This window comes from Mytilus edulis, chromosome 2 (assembly GCF_963676685.1).
Source record: "Mytilus edulis chromosome 2, xbMytEdul2.2, whole genome shotgun sequence".
In the NCBI taxonomy this organism is placed as follows: Eukaryota; Metazoa; Mollusca; class Bivalvia; order Mytilida; family Mytilidae; genus Mytilus; species Mytilus edulis.
Window position 1 is genome coordinate 32,850,963 of NC_092345.1, and position 27,777 is coordinate 32,878,739.

Genomic DNA, 27,777 nt, shown 5'->3' on the forward strand with positions numbered 1-27,777 from the left:
ACTATTTCAAGCGCTAATAAAACGGCAACTCAGAGACATAAAAACAAAGGACATCTTACATTGTCAACGTTAGTTCTACAACAGATCATACCCTATTTCAAGCTGTAATGAAACAGCAACCAAATGACATAAATAACAAATAACAAAGGAAATCTGATGTAGTCAATGTTAGTTCAAAAACAGACCATACAGTACTTCTAGCTCTAATGAAATAGTAACACAGTACCATAAAACACAAAGGACATCTGATTTGGTCAACGTTAGTTCTTCTACAACAGACTATACACTATAAAAAGCTCTAATGAAACAGCCACCCAGTGACATAAAAACAAAGGACACATGATCTGGTCATCGTTAGTTCTTCTACAACTGACCATACAACATGTCTAGCTCTAATGAAAAAGCAACACAATGACATAAAATCAAAGAACATCTGATCTGGTAAACGTTAGCTCTTCTACAACAGATCATACCCTATTTCTAGCTCTAATGAAACAGTGACTCAGTAACAAAAAAACAAAACAAAGAACATCTGAGTTGGTCAACGTTAGTTCTTTTACAACAGACCATATACTATTTCTAGGTCTAATGAAACAGCCACCCAGTGAGATAAAAATAAAAAGACATCTGATCTGGTCAACGTTAGTTCTTCTACAACAGACCATACACTATTTCAAGCTCTAATGAAACAGCAACCTAGACATAAAAACGAAGGACATCTGATCTGGTCAACGATATTTCTTCTACAACAGGCCATACACTAGTTCAAGCTCTAATGAAACGGCAACCTAGAGACATAAAAACAAAGGACATCAGATATGGTCAACGTTAGTTCTTCTAGAACAGACTATACACTATTTCTAGCTCTAATGAAACAGCAACCCAGTGACATAAAAAACAAAGGACATCTGACTGGTCAACATTACTTCTTCTACAACAGACTATACACTATGTCTAGCTCTAATGACACAGCCACTCAGTGACATAAAAAAACAAAGGACATCTGAGTTGGTCAACGCTAGTTCTTTAACAACAGACCATACACCATTTATAGTTCTAAGGAAACAGCAACTCAGAGACATAAAACCAAAGGACATCTTACATTGTCAACGTTAGTTTTTCTATAAAATATTTCTAGCTCTAATGAAACAGCAACCCAGTGATATAAAGACAAAGGATATCTAGTCTGATCAACGTTAGTTCTACAACAGATCATACATTATTTCAAGCTGTAATGAAACAGCAACCAAAATGACATAAATAACAAAGGACATGATGTCATCTGATATAGTCAACGTTAGTTCTTCTACAACAGACTATACACTATAAAAAGCTCTAATGAAACAGCCACCCAGTGACATAAAAACAAAGGACACATGATCTGGTCATCGTTAGTTCTTCTACAACTGACCATACAACATGTCTACCTCTAATGAAACAGCAACCCAGGGACATAGAAAACAAAGAACATCTGATCTGGTCAATGTTGGTTCTTCTACAACAGACCTGACACCATTTCTAGCTATAACGAAACAGCAACATATTGACATAAATAACAAAGAACATTTGATATGGTCAACGTTAGTCCCTCTGCAATATACCATTTACTATTTCTAGCTGTAATAAAAAGAAGGCCAGTGACATAAACAATAAAGGACAGCATATGGTCAACGTTACACTATACGTGTTTCGGACGTAATTTTCGTCCTCTACTATGAGTAATGCTTACCCCAGACATTCTTTGCCCCCTCGTTGTAGTACTTGCCAATAGCTATTTATTATATCAGAGTATATAATCCCTTCCCATACATAACGGCCGGGGTAATGGGTCGGAAAGTGGATCCACCAAATGCGTGTTTGATTGAATTTGGCTTCAGTATTTCCATGTTTCGGCCGTAGATTTATCAAATAGAAGTTGTGTTGTAGGTGTACTATGCAAATTTTTTTTACATCAAAGTTCTATATATTTGGTCGTTAATATGAGCTTCGAAAATCACAAATATGGGTTAAACATGCGTTTATACGAATAACATCATGGACTTAACAGATAATACTGTGTTTGAATGGTCATCATGATATTATTGTAAATGCTAATTACAAAACCGTAAATATGAGTTAGAAATTTGCAAACTAGATTTAGAATTTTGTTAATGGGATAAAAAAAAATCTATAGTTTTCTATATAAATCTATTTCCGAACAAAAAAGTCCAAAACTATGATTTTAAAGAAAAAGAAAATTGTCGTTAAGTAATTGTCCCAACAAAATTGCAGGATGACGACTTGCAGGATAGATTTTTATATTTAAAGAGAATTGCAGGATGAGAATTTATGGATATAGCTTGACACTAGTGTCCTTAAGCTTTTATTTGATAGCAAAATTACTAAAATATTTGACTTATTAATGACAAAGTAACAGCTATGCTTGGGAACCATTTTGTTCAAAAAGTGTACTATTTTCTGTATGTTCTTTTTGACGGGGTCCAAACTTTCTATACAACAAGAAAATCACCACATTTAACGAAATCAACGAATCTGAATTCATGGTCAGAAAAGAAAAACATAGATGCATAATGGCCAACATTTTAGGACTTTACTACTCCGTTCCTCTTCACAAACACTGCTTGACTTATGTTTATAAAACCAGACACCAAACAAAGGAATTTACTTCTACAAGACACTCAAGGTTAAAAATTGGTCTTTCTTTATTTAATATAGAATAGAGCATGAAAACAGGAAACGTGTCCAAGAGACAACAGACCGATCAAAGACCGATGCCAATGGTTTTTTTTTTAACACCACGAATATTTTCAGCACTTAGGGCGGGCAGCTGGTCCGTAAACCAATAATGCATATTAGTTAAGCGAAAAGGATTCCACACTACACTCAGAAGCATATACAAATGAAAAAAAAAAATAAAAATAGAAAAATAAGACTTAAAAAGACTTTCATCAAGAGGTTCCTCACTTGGTACCGGCGCAAATATGTAAGAGACACACCAAACCTCCTTCTTTACATCTACTTAATGTGGAATAAACAAACACACATGCATTATACATAAGTGAAATTCAGTTCAATAGAATTATGAGTCCGATAATAGAATACTGTATGTAATAGCAGAAACTAAGCAAAATGACAATGATCAACACAAATAAACAAGCAGTAGACCACTAGCATACAGTTATTGACATGCCAGCCCCAGACCTCAATTAAACCGACTGAAAGATTTTGTCTTCATCATATATGAAAATCAATCACAATCCCTAGGGTTAAGTATCGTGCCAAAAACTGGTTTTAGAATAAATGTGGTTAAATTCGATGCAAAAACCACATGTATATCTATATCTATAACCAATATTAGTTCAAAAAATGCAGTATGGTACCTATATTATTTCCCTTGTGAATGAGAATGTTTTAAGAAGGTTTGGTTAGCTTTTGAGGTGAAAGACGACATGTTTGTGCTTTGTATAGAATATTACCATAAAACATGAAAAAAATAACTGAAGGTATAAATTGTGGAGTTATGCTAACGAATTATGTCCTTGTACATAACATTTAGTAAAAGTTTTGACAAGTTTTTGATATCGAAATTCGTGGTGAATACATCATCAATACATCATGTATTCACCACGGATGTCATCGATTTCGTTCTTTAAAATCAAATACGTTGTTACATATATGAGCGAATCGAACATCTTCAGATATATATAAAGACCATAATACAATATGATTAGGCAAAGGGAACGTTACATCTTCTAAAAACAGATATTTGAAAATAAAAACGAAAATACATCTCTTGAAGTTGTATTGCAAATTTTGTTATATTAAGCTTCCCATTAGAGATATAGAAAAGATACAAGAATGGTCAATGTTCAAAGTCATTAATTGCTTTATAAACGGGAGTTTAACAGGATTAATCTCTTTCACTAAACATACCGTGGCTTAAGTCTGCATTAATGAGAGCTAAAATATAAGCCAAATATCTTAAAGTGTTATTTTTTGTATTAGATCTTGTTTTGATGGGTCTTGACTGATTTTAGAAATGGTCTGCAATGAGTGGTGCGGCGTTAGTCCCCATTGTAATTCCGATAACTTGCTTGGCGATATATGGAACCTCCATAGCGAATAAAATGTATCTAGTAAAAAGTTAAGTGCAGTTATCATATTAATGCAGCAACATGACATATTTCTTTTGTTTGTCATTACAAACAGATGTCTTAACGAGAATAAAATTGTAAATACAGGAGAAAACATTCAATCAATGAAACGGACTATAGATCCGGACATCAATTTAATTAACCAATCAGAAAAGTTGTCACATAAACATCTCGATAGCCGATCATGGCAGACCATAATAAAGGAGGATTTATGCAAAAAGCACAAAAAAAGTTAACGCGCACAAAAACAAAGGTAAGAAAAAATATTCTATTTGCACAAAAACATTCAACAATATTATTTTCTATTTTACAAGTCGAGAAAACTTATGACATGACGTAAAGGACACAGAAAACACATCTTCTTTAAACAGGTGTCTGCTAACTTTTGATTGTCCCGTTGTTCACGAATGCGTGAAAATTGTGTCAACTTCCTAAAGTATTTACTTATTGTATTTATTCAGATTTTAAGTATTATCTATTCAGTGTATTAAAATTCCATATGTGCATTGTATACAAGATACTTTTTAGTGTACTTTTTTTTGGATATATTTGTTTTACTGTTGACGCACGCGGAAGTCAAATCCGTGTTGTTTGTATCGTTTATCAAAATACTACAATTATTGAATTATTGATAAACTTTGACAGCTTCATAATAAGATTGCTCTTGGGTATTGTAGTTTCTTACATATCCGTATGACAGTTAAATCACCCAAGATGTTTATAGAAGATATTACACCCTTGTGAAGAGAGAAGTTGTAATCTTCTTATAAATAAATCACTCTGGGCTCATAATTGTTGGAAGAAAATCTATTTGATTTCATAGTAATATTGACAACATCAATCTAGGAATTGAAGCAGGGACTGCTCTGAATCAATCCATACAGTGGTGTATATATATGTCAGTGGTCTTTTTTCTTTTACATTAAATCACAGTGTATACATACATGTACAAATGCAGTTGACAAGGACATGATTATCTTTATGTTCAAGATCATTTCATCTAATATGAAATTTGAATCATGTTTTATAAATTATTTGACAAATCTCTAAATTCTGTTTTATCTTTTGATAAATAATATGAATATTATCAAAGAATTTATACTTGTTATAGAAAAAGATTCAAAATTTAATAGATTTTTAAGAAAGTTGCATATTTTTCAGTTAGTGCAGCATTAAAATGTCCAAGCAAATTATTATTTTATACACCAGCAGAGGCAATCTTATGGTCATGTATGGTATTAAATGCCTCTGCCACCAGACATTTATTCTTTAAATTTACAACAGTGTTTACAGTTTTTAATAATAATTTTATTCATGACTACATTTGAAATTGCTATAAGCATACTAAGTAGTTATATTTCTAATGGTCAAAAATACTGAAAATAGATAGACCTAGAAATAGTCACATCATTTACCAAGAAATATGTAACCTGTCATATTCCAGGTTGGCATATATACAAATATATATCTTGACACAAAAAGTATAAGGTGTGGAGGTGTTCTGTCCACCAGAACATAACATACCATTTAAATAACAATCATAAAGGCACCAATAAATAAAACATATTAGAGAGGGAGTGTATTGGTCAATGTTCGGTCATCAGACAATTCTGACACATTAGAAATACTGAAGTTGAATTGATTGACAGTGACACTATAATCCTTGTAAATTTTAACATGTATACATGTATATATTCAGGTCATTTGAAAAGTAATATTTTTAGACCATACATCCTTAGTTAAAGAATAGACAATTCCATAACAATTTAATTTAAAGCAAACTGAGTAGTTATATTTGTAATGTATTGATCAATACTTATTTATCAACTAAGCCTTAAGGTCAGCTTTGCTAGTTTGCCTGAGCCTCAGTCATGATCACAGTTGAAAACTCCAAGTCTCAATTTTAGACTAATATTAATTTAAGTACAAATACACATGTATATTATTTATGTAAGAGAATCTACACATGTTTTTTAGAAGTACCTTAAAAGTTTTCTAATAGCACTAGTCTTTCTTCTCTGGAAATAAATGTAAAATCTGTTCAACATTAATATTCAAAGCATGTCATCAATAAAAACTTCTACATGTCATGCATGTGTGTGACAGTGTTTTTATTGAACTATACACAGTTTCCAAGTCATAGAGTACTTATCCTTAAGGACTACCAAGAAGTTCATGTCAATGTTACAATAAAACATTTATATACAGATGATAAATTTAATTTGTTTATACGTTATCTAGAACATGTGTGAAATATTTACCTCCGTTGGTTTCATTTATTCAATAATTTGTACGCAATTTGGTTTCGAAATTGAAAAATTAGGTCTTAAGTGAAATATTTACATATAAATATTAAAAGAAGGACAAACAAACAAATAAAAAAAGAAAAACAAATGATAGAACTGTCATCATTAATGATAGGTAGACAGATTTCTGTTAAGTCTGCTATGGTAGGTGTAGCTTGTTTTGTGAATGACTAGAGGCAATAGACCGTTGATGAATGACTTGTAGTACTTTAAGGTGTAAAACTGCATAAAAATACAATATTATACCTTCTAGGTGTAAATTATATTTAATTACACAGGAGAAAATCTTTTGTATTCTAAATTTGATGATCTAGAAGTTGAAAATTTTGATAAATGAATGATCATAAAAAAAAGTATTTCGGTAATAAAAAATCATATTTCATCTAGTATAAAAATCTGGTTGCAAATGAGACAACTATTTATCAGAGACCAAATCATGAAATGATTGATTGTAAACAACTATACAATGTAGGTCACCATGCATGCCATAAAGCCTTCACCAATGAGCAAAGCCATAGGTATGATAAACTATAAACTTGATATAAGGCTCTGATATTCAAGACAAAATACAATGTATATAAAACAATTCAAACTAGAAAACCATTGAGCATCCTGATAAGGATAGAACAATAAGCAACAAAAAACACTACAATACAAAACCAGTGGCAGATCCAGAACTTTTCATTAAGGGGGGTGGGGGCTGACTGACCTAAGGGAGGGCCGCTCCAGTCATACTTCAGTGATTTTCTATATTATCAACCAAATTTTTCTTACAAAAGGGGAGGCCCAGGCCCCCCTGGATCCCCCTATGAAAACAGGAGTCAATGACAACTGCTGAATCAATGCATTTATGGCTCTTCACTTGGGGCAGGCTTTTTTTCATATTTATTATATCTTACACTGTCTTATCATATTGAGCCATATAACTTATTTACATCCATCCAATATATTTTTCTTTATTAGACTTCAATACATAAACATGATAAAAAATCTTGGACAATTTGATAACAATTTCCCTAGGTTTTAACAAATGCAGTTGCGGATCCAGAAATTTTACATAAGTGGGGGCCCACTGACTGACCTAGTCACGCTTCAATGATTCCCTATTTAAGCAACCAAATTTTTTCCCAAAAAGGGGGGGCGCCTCTGAAATGCATAACTATTTTAATACAAAGTTCATATCTAACAGTTAATATTTTATCCTCTGCAATGTACAAGTACGATAAAATGCACCAAAGTTATAAATCTGCTGTCCATTGCCATTATTATTGTTTAAGTATTGTGTGGAGGAAAATGAAAATCCCTACATGTACAATGAATCTGCACATGTATTTGTCTAATAGACATATTTGTGTAATTTAAATATAGAAGTAGGTAAAAAGTTTATCTGAATATCAATTATGGATAGTAAAGTCAATAAGACAGTGTTTAATGACTGATAAATGGTATCAACTTCTAAATTCTTTCAAATACAAGATAATTTCAGAGCTGAAAATATAACAAGATATCTCCCCACTCTATATCAGACTAGTCATAACAGTACATTTAGACCTAATTTGGAAATGAAAGTATAATTGTAACTCTAATAAACAATACTTTTAATATTAATACAATAATGTACTGGTGTACATGTAACATGTATCCCATTTAATTTAAACATGTTAAACAACTGCATTGTAAATTAAAAGTAAGAAGGCTAAAAACAATAAAAGTCTTCTTGAAATAATGGAAATATAAAGGAAAAATCCAATTTGCAAACAATGAAACCAGTGCAAACTTAAGTTATGCAGTGTCTGAGATATTATTTGATTGGATGTATTCTAGTCATTTTTAATCATTTTTTTTTTATTGTACTGCATGGTTCAAACAATATTTTGAACTTTCAAAGATCCAATTTAAAAAAAAATGTCTTCCTATTTTATAGGTGAGTGATGCTTTAGGACTCTCTTTAATACAAAAGTACGTATTTCAGTTATCCTGAAGTCAGTCAAATGCACCTAGTCCACTTTGATTATAGTCATCAGTGCATGATTACAACACTGCAGAAAAAATGCATGTAAAAAATTGCTTTAGGGTAAACATTATTAATAAATAATGGATAATGATTTTCACCTATCCTGTGCACTATTATATACAATGACATCATGCTATTAAATCAATGGTAGCATGTTACATGACATTAACCGAAGGTGGTACCTCTCGTGTCAGATCCATATTTTTGGGGAAAAAATGATATGGACACAGGGATCTCCATGGCCTGTTTAACGATGGCACCGTTAATAAGTCTTGCACCATCGTCAAATGACCCGCGCCATTGTAAAATTGTCTTCCGCCATCGTTCAAAACTGTTATCGTTTTTATAGCTCGATGCCATTTTTTTTAGCAATTTGAATCAAATGCAGGTAATTGCATAAACCTAGGCTTTTTTTAATATTATAATCCAATATAGTTCTAACGTCTGAGGGATATTTAGATTAAGATCGCTTATCACTTGTACCTGAGCTTGTACAGGTAGATCAACAAATCAGACAGGAGAATATTATCTGAAGATAGACGATTCATTTGTCATTATTAAACTAAGTTTCCACAAATGCTTATTACCGGTAATGTCTAATGGGTTCATGACTTCTGAATTTGACAGTGTCCGTGAAAAATAAGCTCCACATGATTTTTAACCCCCATAACAATTACCAAAAATAGCAAGAAAACTACATGGGAACCTTCATGACAGCTTTTGGTCATTCTCTACTAAGGGGGTGGAGCCAAAAAGGCTTGGCATTTGAATGGTTTCAAACGGCAATTTATGAATTTTTGAAAATATTTATACTTCTATAATGAAAACTCAAATAAATATAATTTAAATAAGCAATGAATTAGCATGTTCACCATTCCTTATATGGAGGGACGAAATACTTTCGATCACGCTACACTTAGGCATAGACACGGTTTGTGATGGTGAAAGTTCCTCCATCGTTCATTATTTTCATCCATGGAGATCCCTGGGACATCTGCTCTTGATGTGGTACATTGTGTCTCTCCTGAGGAGATTTCTCAACACTTTTTTCCCATCTACCCATCAGTTGACTACAAATATCTGTTAATCCTATAAAATTATGAAAGCAGTGTTCATAGAATAAGAAGGGGTATGATTGTCAATGAGATCACTGTCCTCCAGAGACCAAATAACATAGATGTGTAACACAACTATTTGGTCTTCAATATGAACAAATCTATATTGTACAGTCAACTATTTAACAGTGGCAGATCCAGGGGGAGGGTTCTGGGGGTTGGAACCCCATTTTCTTTGGACAATCAATGCATTTGAATAGGGACATATAGTTGGAACCCCCCTTTGTCCTGGGTTGGGACCCCCCCCCCCCCCCCCCCCCCTTTTAAAATGGCTGGATCCATCACTGTCTAAATAGGGACCTTACAGTCATGACAGCTCAAAGAATAGTGCATCTTGATATACAGAAGTATTTTGCTTTAGTTGCATAATATCCAGCATTATGAGATGATTTTGGCTATTGGTCATTAATAACTTTCAAAGAAGTTAAAAAAATATTACAGATGAAGGTTTTAGCACATAACACATGTTAAAAAATAGACACTCTTAGTTCTTATAAGCTGTTTCTATATTTAATGTGCATGATTATAACATTGCTGTCTTGTTGGCGACAAGACAAACTCTGTGTATTACAAAAAAGTACATCTATTGTACTTATGTCCCTTAATGTAAAACATATAAGTCGACTAAAACTTGCAAGGCTTAGAGTACACTTGTACACATCCTGCAAATTTAGATCAAGCCTTTTTCAATTGATAACAATGTTCAAAAGTAGTTACATATACTGTATATATAAAATTATATATGATATACATGTTTTGGTTGTTAACTGCAACATTATTACATATAACGTTTAGATTAAAAAAAAAAGCAATTATTAATGCAAATGATATTTGATAAACTATTTCACAATTATATATTTTAATATTTTTTTACTTCCTCTTAAAATTATTATATAACCTCATTCTTAATGAGTATCTTGTATGCTAAAATTTGCTTTTAATTGGCATCCTTTAACTTTGGGTTTCTCATATGATTAATTCAACATTTTTAATTGTTACCAGTAAATCCAAAACCCTTAGAGAAACCACATTTTTTTAGTATTGGGCCATTGGTAGATAGGATCATGTCTCATTGACAATCTTTAGTGTGAGAAGTAGAAGGGGGAAATTAACTTTTTGTCAATAATTTTCATATATTTGTGGAATCAATATTATTCTTGGGATACCAATTTTTATGGATAATATGGGCGTACAGGTGAACCAAGAATTTAAATATTTAATGAAAGACAAACTTCTAATACTCTTGTTTGGGCCACAATTAAAAATATTTTGGTTTGCCCAAACACTACCCAAGGTTAAGACAGTGGGTAGGTAGGTACATGTAGGTATTTTTTTTAATTTTTTTTTTTATAGAAATTGAAGTATCGGATGTTAATAATCTTTATGCCTATCTGATTAAAAAAAAACTTCTTCAAATCAGGACAATAAAAGAATTTGAGTAGGCAGCTTTTACCTGGGTAGGTAGGGTTTGGGCAAACAAACCTATTCTTTTTTATGGCCTTGTAGACTCTGGCAAAACCACAAAATCAAATATCCAAAAAATACAATTTTACAGCATCATAATGTCAGTCATTGCATTTACTTATATTTTTAGTGAATACATTATACATATCATGTGCACATACATGTATAGACTAGAATAACAAAGGAAGTTGATACTTCAGTCATTTCTTAAAAGTAAGAAAAAAAGATAGATAAAGATTATAATGCTTCCTTAATATTGTAAATTGTAACAATGTTAAAAAACTATAGTGAGTAGAACAATGCATAATTGATTTTTGTTCAAAAAAACAAACTTTATAAGGAAATAAAAGCTTGTTGTTATGACAACTTGTAAACAATTCTTAAGTAAATTTATTACTGTAAAACAATAAAGATTGTTTAAATTAAAAAAAATAATGTTAAACTTAATTAAAATCTTAATGCTGAGAGTTTATTCCTTCAATTTTGAAATTATAAATGCTGTAAGTAACTCCTCTTTGCTAGCCATAAGATTATACAACTCTAAGGTCCCCTTCTCTTTGAGGAGATGGGATTAATAGATCATAACTCTCGGCTAGCAAAGATGTAGGTTACTGTGATCTCCTTATTAATTTTGGGTACTAATATTTGCTGATGTAGTGGGTATAGGTAAACAATGAATAAAAATGTTCAACTAAGTAGGATTCAATGTTCCATATGCTTGTATGTTACTTCAATTGAAGCTGACACAAAGTATGATATATCCCTGAAGATACAAGATAATTTCTTTAATTCATGAAATAAGTACATAGGAAAATAAATCATTCCAAAGTTGTGCAGTCCAGTCAGTACATGTACTTGTGTAATTTGTGATTATAGCTTTCATTAAGTTATTAATTATGCTGATATACCGATAATTATACATGTTTACAACTGATAAATCATACGAATTTAAACCCTTACAAATATGTGCGTCAAAAGTGCTTTTCCAAATTTTCTTTCATCCGTGAGGAACACTTAACATTTGAAAAGTAGGGATAGGAAAATGTCAAAACTTAAAGAGTTATATATGACCAAAAACATATAATGTATATATCCAGAATTGCCAAATTCATCTTTGGTCAACTTTGCCTGAGGGAGTTGGAACCTTAGTTCATAATAATTTCTGAAAAGGGAATTCTTCACTTAGTGACTATAGACACATGTATAGTGCCATTGCAATCAAAAAACTAATTTCTTTCGAGATGAAGGGTTAAGAAAATATAATATTATTTTACACTATGTTAATTGCCTTCTGTGCAGCTTCAGTTGCAATCTCTTCCCTGAAAATAGAACAAAAATGTTTAATCATTAGTTTGCAATTGTTCATTTCTTTCTGGGACTTGAATTCAATACTATTTTTTACCAAGAATGTTTTTATCAAGGTTCAATATGCAAGTTTTTGCAATTTTAACTGACCTTGCAAATTTACATATCTACAGTACATTCTATGTACCATGTATACCTGTAGAATGTATCAGGAATAGACTATAAAAGTAATATAGTTTGTGAAAGATGATAGCCAGGTAAATTTCACACTTTGAAAATCTGAAATTTAACCATGTAATTGTATGAACAATTTAAAAAAGGGATAATAAAGAAAAGCCATTAACTTCTGATTCATTTGATAAAGTGGACTACCCTGGAAGCATATGGCCTTTAAAGGCTAATACAGGTGAAAAGGTTCACCTTAAAGTACCGGAACTGATGCTATTCATTCAATGCCATTAAAAAATTCTATATTCTGTATATTGAAGAAAAGGTCCCAATGTAAATGGTCTAATGATTGAATTGAAGTGTACTGGTACTAAGTACTTATATTTTCTCTTTATGAAGTAATTGATCTGTCCTTCTATTTTCTAATTTTATAAACTTTAACACTGGACTGTTTGGTCATTAGCTGTCTTCTAAGGATCATAAAACTATCAAAAAGCACAAAATTGATTTTTTTTTCAATGACCAAAATAAATCAAATTGTCCTTAAACTTTATTCACATATATACAAATGTGGGAATACAAGCTATAAATGATTTGTAATACATTTGAGGTTAATTTGTAATAATTGTATGAAGAGTCTTGATGGGTTTTTTGGTTGAACTTAAAAGGTCAATGACTTTGCAGCAAAACATCATTTCCATGTAATCTTGTAGACCTACCTGTATTCATGTAATTTTACTTCTGTGAAGAGTTCACAGCTTTATTGCATGATATAGGGTTAAAAATTATTTTTTTGAGGAGTAGCATCTTGGGGTAAACTCAAGTAGATCTATCAAAATTGGTACATGTACTTGGACTTAGAACTTAAGATTTGGGGTAAACATGTTATTTATGAAACATCAACCCAAACATCAAACAACATCTAACTCTAAGTCCCAACGAGTCTGTGCTATGAGCCTATGTTTGAAAAATAAGTATGTTTTATATAGAAGTAGCTAATTAGATTACCATTTTAATTTGCACCAAATGTGAACATGCTACCATAAACACAGACATTTGACAAAGGAGGTTATAAATTTTGGTTTAATTTACCGATAAAGTTGTTAGGATGTATAGCAAAACTTGATTGAGAGGGCTTACATAGACTATGCATGTTGCCCAATCCAGTTCAATTTATTTGAATTAAATACTGTTGAAACTAAACTAAAACTTGAAATAAAAATTTAAATGAAGTATAATTTGTTATTGTGTATATTTATACATTGTATCTCAATTTGGTGGTTTGTGACCTTGATTTGAAATGTCAATGAAGGGCTTCAGATTAATGCGATAGACTGGAGGAAATTTATTTACTCTTTATAGGAATATACATCTTAATTTCAGATTTTATGATAATTTTCTTTGATTAAACTTGAAAGGCATCTCTATAATTTCTGTAGGGTCTGAAAAGAAATCTAAATAGAAGTATCCAAGCATACACAATTTTGTTTTCTAACCTCATCTCACTGTATTGGCCTTAAACATGTTAAAGACAAATATTCTGGCCAAGAAAAACTTTCTACATTGACAAAAAAAACTATGAAATTGTAATTGCTTGATTTTTGTTATTGGTTCAATGTGGTTCATCAGTTCACTTTTCCACATTTAATCCTCTTTCAAGTTAAACCGTTGCAGCAGTAATAAATTATACGTTTTGAACTTGCGACACCAAAGGAAAAATCAATTGATTATATAGATGATAAAAATCACTATGTCAAATACTTTGAAGCCTCTATTTAAGGAAATAATGTTAGATAACTCCTTTGTTTTGTTTGAGATTTCACAATATGCTTTGGAAAGTCATATTTCCAAAAAAAATATAATACCGACTGTGGCAAAGTCTTGAATGGAAGATATTCTATGTTCTGCCAGAAAATTGTCCTTCCATTCTAACAGAAAAATATCTGACCAAAAAATTACATGAGAAACCCAACATCATAAACAAGTTTATGAAATATTTGTGTTCAAAATATATTGTGATATTTCATTTTCTGTTTGCTATATTTCATTGGTGAAACAATGGAAGTATTATCACACAGTTTTTCACACTACAGCTCAGGTGGATTTGGCTTTGTCCACCCCATGAGTGGGCACCAGTAGGCAAAATTTCTAGCCTGACCACTCTGCCCTGGCACCCATAGGAGTAGGCATGCAATTTCTTTTGTTGAATCAAAAGACTTGCAAGTACATGTACAATCAATTGAAAAAAGCAGATAAGCATTGGTAATCAATAATTTTACCCCAAAAAAATACTTTTACCTTGTTTTACCTGTGGGATCCTAATTGAAGTGAGTGCACTACAATTCCAAACCAATCAGATAATTAGTCATGTAACTGGTCATCAGTGGAAACCCCGTTCCCATTGGTGGTGCCAGTCTCTTGACCAAATATGGACTGTAGTCTGAGGTCAGATGGGCACAGTGGCAATCCAACACCAGTCTGGCATGCAAAGATAATTATTGATCAATACTCCCCTATGATGCAAACGGCAGAGTATATTTTATTTTGATTATAGTATATTTAAAATAAATACCCCCTTGATGTGTAACCGAAGATCTTTTTCAGAAACTGGATTTTATCTTAAATACTTTTACCTTGTCTTACCTGTGGGATCCCAACCCATAGATTTATTCTAAACTAACCCTTACATAAGCCCAGAGATAGACCAAACAGTGGCGGATCCGAGGGGTGTTCCGGGGGTTGGAACCCCCCCTTTTTTTTGGCCGATCAATGCATTTGAATGGGAGCATATAGTTGGAACCCCCCCTTTTTAAAATGGCTGGATCCGCCACTGCCAAACCCTTACCAAATCCCTAACTATAAATGAACCCTCAACCTAAAGAACAAGGACCCCTAAAGTATTTAAGAATGTTAGGATGAAAAGCAAATTCAAAACTGTAAACATGAATAAACAAATATAAATAAGAAAGTGAAGTATGATTGGCAATGAGACAACTTTCCTGCATTGTATATAGAACAAGGAAGAAAATAGGTCACTATGTTGGTTTTTTTTAATTAAAAGTTTCTCATCATGACTATTAGTAAGCATTGTGACGTCTTGCAATCCATCTTTAGCATATGTAAATAGATTGCACTTCAAATGAAAATTAGCACAGTTAATGAATGTTTCATTAAGTCAAAGGTGACAAGTAATAGAAAAGATCAAAGGTGATCTTGTTACCTTTATACACCTTTAAATACTATTACTCTGACAGGGACATGGCCATTATCATCCCCTTCAACATCAACATTGTGTCTTTTATGTTTGTATACCTGTGTTTTTACCTGTCAATTAGATGACCTTTAACTTGTTACACCTGTAAGCTTAGCCACAAATATGTAATAGGACTGTACCAAATCACTGATGTTCAAACATTAGGAGTGATAGATGACTGATTTCTAATTGTATAGATTAATATTATTACCTAATACAAAGTAATGATGTATAATGATTACTTACATTAAAACCAGAAATCTATAGTGCAACCTAAAATTATACAGTAAAACCGAAAATGTATAATATTACATAAAAATTATACCTTTCCTGAATCTGTATCTAATGATATTTCCCTTCAGAAATATATAAGTTACACCTCTCTAGATAAAGTTAACATGGATATTTCCCCCTGATGACCAGTCCATAAAAGGATCAAGTATCTACCTTTGGGGAGAAATCTGTATGGTTTCGCTATTAATGCCTGATATATATATATACATGCAGGTATCTTTTAGAAGAGTGTGTCAAGTACGGTATTCAAAACTAGAAGCCTTATATCTGAGTTTTTTGGTATTAGGAAAATGTGATTTAAAAAAACGAAAGTAAAGTTTTTGACAACAGCATTTTGCACAAATAAGGAGTCAAAGGCAGATATGAGCACGCTGATGTGCACACTTTGAATGATGCACTACCAGTTTAACAATTTACGTCAGAACATCAAATTCATATCAAAGTAAGATTTAATATTGTATTTTTGTCGAGACTGCAACTTTTGTTGCAGAAAGCTCGACATAGGGATAGTGGTCCTGCGGTGACGGCAGCGTTAGCTTACTTCTTAAAAGCTTTATATTTTAAAAGGTGGGAGACCTGGACACTTCATACTTTGTATATAGATGACTCATGTTATGAACTTTCCGTCAGTCACATGTCCAATGTCCTTGACCTCATTTTCATGGTTCAGTGACTACTTAAAAAAAGTTTAAGATTTTTTGTAATGTTAAATTCTCTCTTATTGTAAGTAATAGGATAACTATATTTGGTATGTGCGTACCTTGCAAGGTCCTCATGCCTGTCAGACAGTTTTCACTTGACCTCGACCTCATTTCATGGATCAGTGAACAAGGTTAAGTTTTTGTGGTCAAGTCCGTATCTCAGATACTGTAATCAGAAGGTCTAGTATATTCGGTGTATGGAAGGACTGTAAGGTGTACATGTCCAACTGGCAGGTGTCATCTGACCTTGACCTCAATTTCATGGTTCAGTGGTTATAGTTAAGTTTTTGTGTTTTGGTCTGTTTTTCTGATACTATATGCAATAGGTCTACTATATTTAGTGTATGGAATGATTGTAAGGTGTACATGTCTAGCTGACAGGTGTCATCTGACCTTGACCTCATTTTCATAGTTCAGTGGTCAAAGTTAAGTTTTTGAGTTTTGGTCTTTTTTCCTAATTGTTAAATGTTAAGTTGATGTGACAGCTGTAATCAAGCTTTATACTTAGGACTATCAACATAATATCAATGATTAGTAAAGAAGGCGATACATTTCAGTGTGTGCACTCTTGTCTTGGTTAATGTTGAGTTTATGTGACAGTTGTAATAAAGCTTTATACTTAGGACTATCAACATAATATCAATGATTAGTAAAGAAGGCGAGACATTTCAGTGTGTGCACTCTTGTCTTGGTTAATGTTGAGTTTATGTGACAATTGTAATAAAGCTTTATATTTAGGACTATCAACATAATATCAATGATTAGTAAAGAAGGCGAGACATTTCAGCGTGTGCACTCTTGTTTTAAACTAATGACAATCATTGGGATGGCCATCTGATTACCATATATATAATTGCCTTTTGTGACATAGTCTTAAGGGATTAAAATCGGGATTGTATATAAAATGTTTGGCTGGCTCAAATATTTTTTGGAAGCCCTGGGCAGATCCAGCTATTTAAAAAAGGGGGTTCAAACCCAGTAGAAAAGGGGGGTTCCAACTATATGTCCCCATTCAATTGCATCCATCATAAAAAAAAATGGGGGGGATTCCAACCCCCAGAACCTTTCCCCTAGATCTGACACTGCCATTGCTTGTGTATCTTTCAATTATTCAGAGTATTATCAGTCCTGTAGTCACCAAAAGATACACAAGCCTGTGCTGACATGAGATATCATTGTCAATTTGATGTGTTCTGTGTAAACATGATAGTATTTTGGGTACTGAATGCAGCTGGGATTTCAAACATTTGATACCCCATTCTTAATTTCATATATTGAAGTCTTTTGAAAATCTTGACCGATGAATATATTTCATTGTAAAATTTACATATTGTTTAAAAATTATTTCATTGAAAGGATAAAACGGTAATATATATGTACAGATATCTGATTGAAAGACAAATTACTGGCCCATAATCATGACATATACATTGTATCTGATATAATGGTATCAAAAATATGGACCCATATAGAAAGGGCCAATATACCCCCATTCTTTTTTTAATGAATTATTTTGCCTCTATCTTAGATCTATATTTCACATGTAGTGAATGTTGTATATCAAAGGTCCATTATCTTTAAAACTTAAAGACACCCTTGTAGATTTTGAAAAAGAGCAGGCTAATGCCACTACAAGGCAGCACTCGCAAAGTGGAAAGAGATGTTTCCAAATCTACTATAATTAAATATGTTTCAACTTAAACGAATTAGACTATTTACCGGATTTGTAATCACATAAGCAACACGACGGGTGCCACATGTGGAGCAGGATCTGCTTACCCTTCCGGAGCACCTGAGATCACCCCTAGTTTTTGGTGGGGTTCGTGTTGTTTATTCTTTAGTTTTCTATGTTGTGTCATGTGTACTATTGTTTTTTTGTTTGTCTTTTTCATTTTTAGCCATGGCGTTGTCAGTTTGTTTTAGATTTATGAGTTTGACTGTTCCTTTGGTATTTTTCGCCCCTCTTTTAAACAAATATACTGTAGATATAGGTTCCTACTCTTAAAGAAAAACACATAACTTGAGATAACCATTTTATTTATTGTTTCAGGTTTTACAGAATTTAGGTAAAGCAGAAAAGACTGCAGATGACAAATTTGATGAACATGTACATAACCTTGAAAGGCAACAGGTTAGTTCATATCTATTTTTAGTCCCAGAGGGAAGACATCCACTTCACCTATATGTTTTATTACCATCTTTAACAAAAAATAGAACACATTATTTTGATATCATAATAAAACAACAGTTAACTAACTCATAAAGTAGTGATCTTGCGTTTAGGTAATAGTGGGTGGATACTGAAAGGTATTTAAAGTTGTCTATTACTAGATAAGTAATTAAAACGATACAAAAGACAACAGCAAATACAAAAACAATAAAACAACAAATTTAAACAAATCAATCTTTCATTGTATTATATATATATAAATGCACATAGGACATAGCGATCCCAGTGAAAACCAGCACAGATGCAAAACAAAATATAACTATTTATGACACCATGGTCTCTGTTATTTTCTGCAGGTTCATGTTAATCTTCTTAAAATGTCCTAATAAGTTGCACTCCTGTAAATACATGTATAGACTATGCAATATGCTGAAAGAACTTAATGGAGTTTAATGTAACTGCTATTTATTTGTATTTATATATTGGTAACATCCCCAAGTTATGACACTCTATGATATGAAATATAGAGATCCTACTTGGGAACCAGTCAGTAAGCAAATAAAGTATTTTATGAATGTTACGTATCTCCCCAAAAGAGACATGGATTGTGGAACAGCTTTAGAGAATGTAACCTAATAATCATTGCATATTTTGCAGTGTTCAAAATAGATACATAAAAAAACCATAACTAATTCGTTTGCAGGTTCATTTGTAATATGTTGATGTTTAATTTTATAAAACAAAGTTGCCACATTGTAAACATAGCCATTTCTGGTTTTTTTCTGTTGTACAAGTGTACAATAAAGTTCTAAATTAACCTCCAGAAACACAGGTGTTCCATATTTGGATGTTATTTTTATAGCATTACCTTTCATCATGTTCATTGTATGAATACTTTTATGATCCAATATGTTTTTTTGAGCATAGAGTGTCCAAGTTAATTGATTATAAAGTAATTTTGTATGTCCAACAAATACAATGCAAGTCATTGATGAATAAGAAACGAAAGCAAGAGAAAAAAAAAGAACCAAACAAATTTGGGTTGGAATAAGCACATGTGATGGACTGAGGCCATACCAAAGCCAGAAATAAAAGCTAAGATGGAAAACTTTTTGTTTTATTCATTATGTTTTGTTTTTAATTTATTAAACAGGAAGTTGCCCACAGATTCCAGAAAGAACTCAGAAACTATATTAGTTGTGCCAAAGGTAACATTAATCTTGTAGTCAAAACTTTGACCATTTCAGTACAAAACTCTTGTGTATATGGTCAATCTTTTTAAATCATCACTTATGCTCAGTGATAGTATTGTAGACTTGAGAGTTATTTCCCACACTCTTGTTGTCACATTTACCTCCTCCATTTTGAAAAATAAAGGATAAACTCATAAACAAACCCAAACCCAATTTTAAAAGATACAATATTTTTTGTCTCAAGATGTTTGCCAGAAAGGCTAAAAATTCCATTCATGACATATTTTTGCTACCGGTACTTCTTGGTTTTATTCAGTAGGAGAAGTGAGCATATGTTGTCTTTTGAATAAACACACACTTGAACATGGGAAGTATTAGTTCTTATTGTATCTAAGATGTATTGATCCATAGAGTGTGGGTCATTACAATCCATCTCATTAGTTACTTATGATTCCTTGTTTTAGATAATTAATTGTATCTTGTTAATCTTCAAACAGGTAAAACAGGTGTTGGCATCATAAGGATAACTTCTCTGGTTTTTACCCAGAAGCATTGAAACATTTAATTTTGTATATAAGGGTGTACTATTGGCTATCTGTTTTTGTCGAGCCTGCAAGTTTTGTTGCAGAAAGCTCGACATAGGGATAGTGATCCGGCGGCGGCGATACTGTGGATTGGATATTATTAATTGGGTACCAATTTTCAAGGATATAGATAGGCAAATTACAAATTTAACTTTTCTTTGAAGAATTTGATTCAAAACTTTGGCAAAACCAAGACATCAAGTGTAACCAAAGAAAAATAAATGAATCCACATTATTATATATGGTATTATTGTATAGCAATATAATATTTCCCACAGAAAGAAACTAAAGGTTAGCGTGCAATAAATCTTCAAAATTCATGAAGTCATCAACGACAAAATCTTAGTTTAAACCAAATTTTACTTTCAAATATTATATTGCTATACAATAAAAGGGTTATTATTGCATGAATATTGGGAAATATTGTCCCTCGTAGAACATATATTGCACTTGCAAGCTCGTGCAATATAAAATTCTTCTCAGGACAATATTCCCCAATATTCATGCAAAAACCCTATATTCTTGTTTCCATTGCTGAAGATATTTAAGTTATTTATATGAAGGTCTTAAACTGGATTCAATATTCATGATATTGTCTATGTCATTATCATGTTAATATTTTAGTAATTTCCTGTTCATTGATTTTGATTGTATCAAAGCATATCAATGACACTTTGTGTATTTTGTTTCTTTTCATCAGCAAGTGTTCTGAATTATATCAGAATGACCCCCATGAGGTCAAGGATAAGGTCACAAACTCCCTTCAAATAGGATGTAGTAAAATTTGAAGTCAAGGAATTTTCAACATGAATCTTGGTTACTACTAGTATAGATACTTGAAATGATTATATCTACCTGTCAAATAGCATGTTATAGAAATGATAAAGTGATCAGTAATAAGGTCAGGGTCAAAACTTAGTTATTTTCTAATATGTAGATCATAGTTGTCACAGAACTATAAAATATTTCAGCATGAATCTGACTATCAGTTATACTGGCAATGACCATGATGACCACAATTAAGTTGGCTTGTGATTAGAAAAATTAAATCTGATTTTTCCATGCGTGAAACCCCAAAAAATGGTTCTATTTTTATACGCCCGTCGTCTTTTAGACGGACGTATTATGGTATACCGTTGTCCGTCCGTCCTTCCGTCGTGCCGTCTGTCCGTCCGTCTGTCCGTCAGTCGTCCACACTTCGGACAATAACTCAAAAAGGCTTTCACCAATTTCCATGAAACTTTAGTGAATTGTTTATATCTATTGACGTAAGCTCCCTTTCGTTTTTTTTTAATTTCAGATTTTAAGTTTTGGATTTATGGGGCTTTATTCATAAAAAAGGGGGGATTTTCAACACTTCGGACAATAACTCAAAAAGGCTTTCACCAATGTCCATGAAACTTTAGTGAATTGTTTATATCTATTGATGTAAGCTCCCTTTCAATTTTTGTAAATTTCAGATTTTAAGTTTTGGATTTGTGGGGTTTTATTCATAAAAAAAGGGGGATTTTCAACACTTCGGACAATAACTCAAAAAGGCTTTCACCAATGTCCATGAAACTTTGGTGAATTGTTTATATCTATTGATGTAAGCTCCCTTTCAATTTTTATAAATTTCAGATTTTAAGTTTTGGATTTATGGGGCTTTATTCATAAAAAAAAGGGGGATTTTCAACACTTCGGACAATAACTCAAAAAGGCTTTCACCAATGTCCATGAAACTTTGGTGAATTGTTTATATCTATTGATGTAAGCTCCCTTTCAATTTTTATAAATTTCAGATTTTAAGTTTTGGATTTATGGGGCTTTATTCATAAAAAAAGGGGGATTTTCAACACTTCGGACAATAACTCAAAAAGGCTTTCACCAATGTCCATGAAACTTTGGTGCATTGTTTATATCTATTGATGTAAGCTCCCTTTCAATTTTTATAAATTTCAGATTTTACATTTCCGTGTTATGAATTTTTATGCTTAAAAATGGGGGGATTTTCCAATTTTGGGACAATAACTAACACTTTCACAAAATTTCATGCAACTTTGATAAATTGTTTATATCTATTGACATAAGCTCCCTTTCCATTTTTATAAATTTTAGATTTTATGTTTTCTTAAGTAATGAATTTTTATACTTAAAAAAGGGGGATTTTATGAAACTTTGGTGAATATATTAATGTAACATCCCTTTTGATTTGTATATATATTTCTAGTTGATCATATAAATTCATTTAAAGCATAAAAGACAAGTTAAAAGAGCAACGGGCGTATCATGCGCTAAAGCACAGCCCTTTATTGTCTCATGATAATCTGGTGTCCGTGTAGATCTTTGAAAATTGTGCAAAGCTAAGGTCATGAATAAGGATAAAGTCTCACAAATTGAGGGGAATGATTTAATGAAAACAAAAAGTGCCTTGATTACTTTAAAGTTTTGGATCACTAGACTATAATCTGTCACTGCCAATACATGTAACATAAATTCAATATAGAAATAAAAAGATGTAGCTGCTGATTATCAACTAATAATTACATTAGATGTATGTTTCATTATAATACGTTATTGTGATTGGCTAACTGCACATCACGTGTTATTCCTTAAGCAATTGCATTACTCAATAAAACTTTTCATTCATGATAACACGAGGTCCCACAAAAAAGTGCACAGGTGAGTTAAAAAAAAGAATTGATAAAATTCGTGTTTTCATGATCCTAGCTAAAAAAATGTACTTATAAGTATTGAATGTTTCTTTTTGTAACGTCATAGGGTTGTAAAAGCGTTGATTGTGCGCACATTTTTAGAATGAAGCGCTTCCGTGCTTCATACAAAATGTACTTCGGTCAACGCTTTTACACCCCAATGAAGTTACAAAAAGAAGCATCCAATTCATAACTGAAAAACACGGGATAAGAAATGGACCTTCTTCACATCAACTAAACAATAAAAGGTCTAGCTGATCAGGAATCATTTTGCAAAAAAGGTCTGTGTTTAAAAACCTTAAATGAAAAAAATGAAAAGTGTTTTAAACACACTTATATGATAAGTTTATTAGAAGTGGGGACAGGAATTAAGCAATCAGCAATAAATCAATAGAAATTGAACTGTGTGATATGTAGATATAATAATCTGATTATTATCTAGCTGAAAGGAAAATTAAATAAAAGTTCTACACACATTTAATCAAAAATATACAAATCTTAAGGTTGTTATATACTGCTCCTTAATTTCAGACTAAAAAGTTAACCTATATATTTATGAATGGGTATTATTTTTCTTCATTTAAAAAGACTGCTATAAAATTTCCTCTGTCAAACTAAAGTAAAAGGCCAAGATATACACATTTTATGGTATTTGTAGAATAAAATACATTTGTTGATTAATGTTGACCTGAGAGCTGAATTAAGAAATTTTATATGATTGGTGGGTATACACTACATGCCAACGTCTTTATATATAGATGGCATTCAATTTGTCAGCAACATACATGACACACCGAATTTCGCTAGATATATGGTTTAAACTAAGAATACTAAATTTATAAAACTGAATTCAGTAATTAATCTCATATAATGCACAAAATTTTGATAAATTAATGGTTCATGAATACATAGTGTTGGACTTTAATAACTATTAGCTGAACTAATCGTTCTGATGGAAACAAGTGTACAGAAATCTTACTGAATCTATTTGGAATAGTAATTCTTAAGATACATATTCATGCTTCAATAGTCTTAAAACTCTTTTAAATTTTAATGACTCAGAGACCAATATTGAAGACCCCACCCAACTCTTTAAAGAAAGCATATATGGTACTCTATTTTTAGTTTTAGACACAATTCAGGAAGTTTCTATTTTGAAAATAAATTGCAATGCATTTAATTGGCCTGTTTGCACCATTTGCCATTTATAATGTAATTGACCTTATTATTTGCACTACCTATTCTGTATAGTGTATATACTTCAGGTCGTAAATTTTCTCACTGACATATAAGATTATGTTTTTCCTTTATTTTTTTATTGGCCTAACTTTTGAATTTTCTACTGAACCAAATAACAGATGGAAATTCCATTACCTATGTAAATATTATTATGCTCCAGATGAGTGAGTTTGATTGTTGAAATTTAAGATGATTTTATATACCAGTAGTGTCAGTTTAAGAATGTGAAATATCTATTTTGACTCCCTTACAAAATATTCAAATTATATGTCACCGATATCTTACAACTGCTTGTGCATTAATTTCTAATGGTAATTAAACTAGGATGAGTCTTCTTTACATTTAATATCTTAGTTATTCTGTTTTTAGCTCAGTATTATTTTTACTGCCAAAATTCACCAAACCATTTCTTTGCTTAACTGATTTTTTTACTGTCAAAAAAGAGGAGTTTAAATAAATGACAGGAAATCAAAACAACCAATATAAAAAAAAAACAAAAGCATAGAATCAGTGCTGTTGTTATTCTTTAAAAGTCACATTCAGGATTTCACTGTTCACAGTTTGCTACTGACCCCCTATGGACCATAGAATTGAAGTAAAATACATACCTGTAAGAGATTCAGCTGATGGCCTCACCCCAATGGATTTGACCTACCCTTTATGAATCCATAGGGGGTCAGTAGCAAACCATATAACTTATAGTAATATCTGTCTCTGTGTTGTTGGTGTTATTGGTGTCCAGTCAACCTCAAAACTCTTACTAGGGGCGTAGGAGGCTGAGTGGTCTAAAGGTTACAGTGTTATTACTAGGGGCGTAGGAGGCTGAGTGGTCTAAAGGTTACAGTGTTACTACTAGGGGCGTAGGAGGCTGAGTGGTCTAAAGGTTACAGTGTTACTACTAGGGGCGTAGGAGGCTGAGTGGTCTAAAGGTTACAGTGTTACTACTAGGGGCGTAGGAGGCTGAGTGGTCTAAAGGTTACAGTGTTACTACTAGGGGCGTAGGAGGCTGAGTGGTCTAAAGGTTACAGTGTTACTACTAGGGGCGTAGGAGGCTGAGTGGTCTAAAGGTTACAGTGTTACTACTAGGGGCGTAGGAGGCTGAGTGGTCTAAAGGTTACAGTGTTACTACTAGGGGCGTAGGAGGCTGAGTGGTCTAAAGGTTACAGTGTTACTACTAGGGGCGTAGGAGGCTGAGTGGTCTAAAGGTTACAGTGTTACTACTAGGGGCGTAGGAGGCTGAGTGGTCTAAAGGTTACAGTGTTACTACTAGGGGCGTAGGAGGCTGAGTGGTCTAAAGGTTACAGTGTTACTACTAGGGGCGTAGGAGGCTGAGTGGTCTAAAGGTTACAGTGTTACTACTAGGGGCGTAGGAGGCTGAGTGGTCTAAAGGTTACAGTGTTACTACTAGGGGCGTAGGAGGCTGAGTGGTCTAAAGGTTACAGTGTTACTACTAGGGGCGTAGGAGGCTGAGTGGTCTAAAGGTTACAGTGTTACTACTAGGGGCGTAGGAGGCTGAGTGGTCTAAAGGTTACAGTGTTATTACTAGGGGCGTAGGAGGCTGAGTGGTCTAAAGGTTACAGTGTTATTACTAGGGGCGTAGGAGGCTGAGTGGTCTAAAGGTTAGTGTTATTACTAGGGGTGTAGGAGGCTGAGTGGTCTAAAGGTTACAGTGTTACTACTAGGGGTGTAGGAGGCTGAGTGGTCTAAAGGTTACAGTGTTATTACTAGGGGCGTAGGAGGCTGAGTGGTCTAAAGGTTACAGTGTTATTACTAGGGGCGTAGGAGGCTGAGTGGTCTAAAGGTTACAGTGTTACAACTGTAATCACGAGCCAGTCAACACTGAGGTTGTGAGTTCAAACTCTGCTTGTGCAGCTGCACATGACCTCCAATCTAAATTGACCAGTATTGTCAGTTTTCCTATCCAAGGTCGTGGTTTTCTCCTGGCACTCAGGTTTCCTCCACCAATAAAAACTGGCCGCCACATAATAGCCCAAAAACAGTGCTTATAAGTGGCATTAAAACACCAAAAATCAAAATCAATCAATCGAAACCCATACTGTTCATTTCAAAATAAGCACTCTTTCTGGTAGTGTTTGGAAAAGAATACAGGAATAGGAAAAGAATGAGAGGGTTGGGGATGAGGAGTTAGTCAAATACAATTTGCAGTTTATACATATATGTCCCAACATCATTTAAGCTTCTTAAATTACAGTGTCTATATTGTATAATATGCATTCCAGCTTTGTCTTTATTGTATAATATGCATTCCAGCTTTGTCTATATTGTATAATATGCATTCCAGCTTTGTCTATATTGTATAATATGCATTCCAGCTTTGTCTATATTGTATAATATGCATTCCAGCTTTCACTTTTCATCTTTCTTTTATAGCCTTTTGATAGTAATAAGAAGATGTGGTATGAGTGCCAATGAGACAACTCTCTATCCAAGTCACAATTTATAAAAGTAAACCATCATAGGTCAAAGTACAGTCTTCAACAGGGAGCATTGACTCACACCGAACAGCAAGCTATAAAGGGCCCCAAAAATGACTAGTGTAAAACCATTTAAAGGGAAAAACCAACATTCTAATCTATATACCCCGGTAAAAAACAAGAAACGAGAAACACTTATGACCACATTACATGAACAAACAAAACTCTTGAACATGTATATGATCCTTGCAAGTATAAACATTTAGATATAACCTTGACCCCATTTTTTGTGATATTGTTTTTTAAAACTTGTAACACTCATTAAATTTTTTTTAAACAGTTTTAATTAATTTGATGTAGTATATCAATTATATAAACTTGTTGACAGTACAATATAAGGACCAATTTCCTGATAATTGCACTTGAAAGAAAATAACCACATTTGAAACACATTGCAAATGGTTTAAACAAAGTGGTAATTTTATGCTCAATTTGAATTAACTTTAGAATGATACAACATTCAATGTGGTCTGGCAAGGCCTAACCATAATAATATTCTTGTGTATTTTTGTGAATCTAAGGTGCTTGTTGTCTTATTGAAAGTGTCATGTGATCTAAAATATTTGGTTCATTTCTTTAGTCCATTCATTGCATTAAATCTTGCATTTCCACAGTCTGTTTTATTCAAA

The 27,777-nt window shown here is 32.6% G+C and overlaps 1 protein-coding gene across 4 annotated transcripts in view; it reads left to right on the forward strand.

Annotated features, from left to right (window-relative positions):
- Window positions 1-4,253: 4,253 nt before the first annotated feature.
- LOC139511993 (myc box-dependent-interacting protein 1-like) overlaps window positions 4,254-27,777 on the forward strand; it is a 44,665-nt gene continuing 21,141 nt past the window's right edge. For all 4 annotated transcript variants that reach the window (XM_071299279.1, XM_071299281.1, XM_071299280.1 and 1 more), the window contains exons 1-3: window positions 4,254-4,407; window positions 18,825-18,905; window positions 20,098-20,152. In XM_071299279.1, coding sequence (XP_071155380.1) covers window positions 4,339-4,407; window positions 18,825-18,905; window positions 20,098-20,152 — 205 coding nt within the window. In that variant the 5' untranslated portion in view covers window positions 4,254-4,338. The remainder of the gene's footprint in view (window positions 4,408-18,824; window positions 18,906-20,097; window positions 20,153-27,777) is intronic.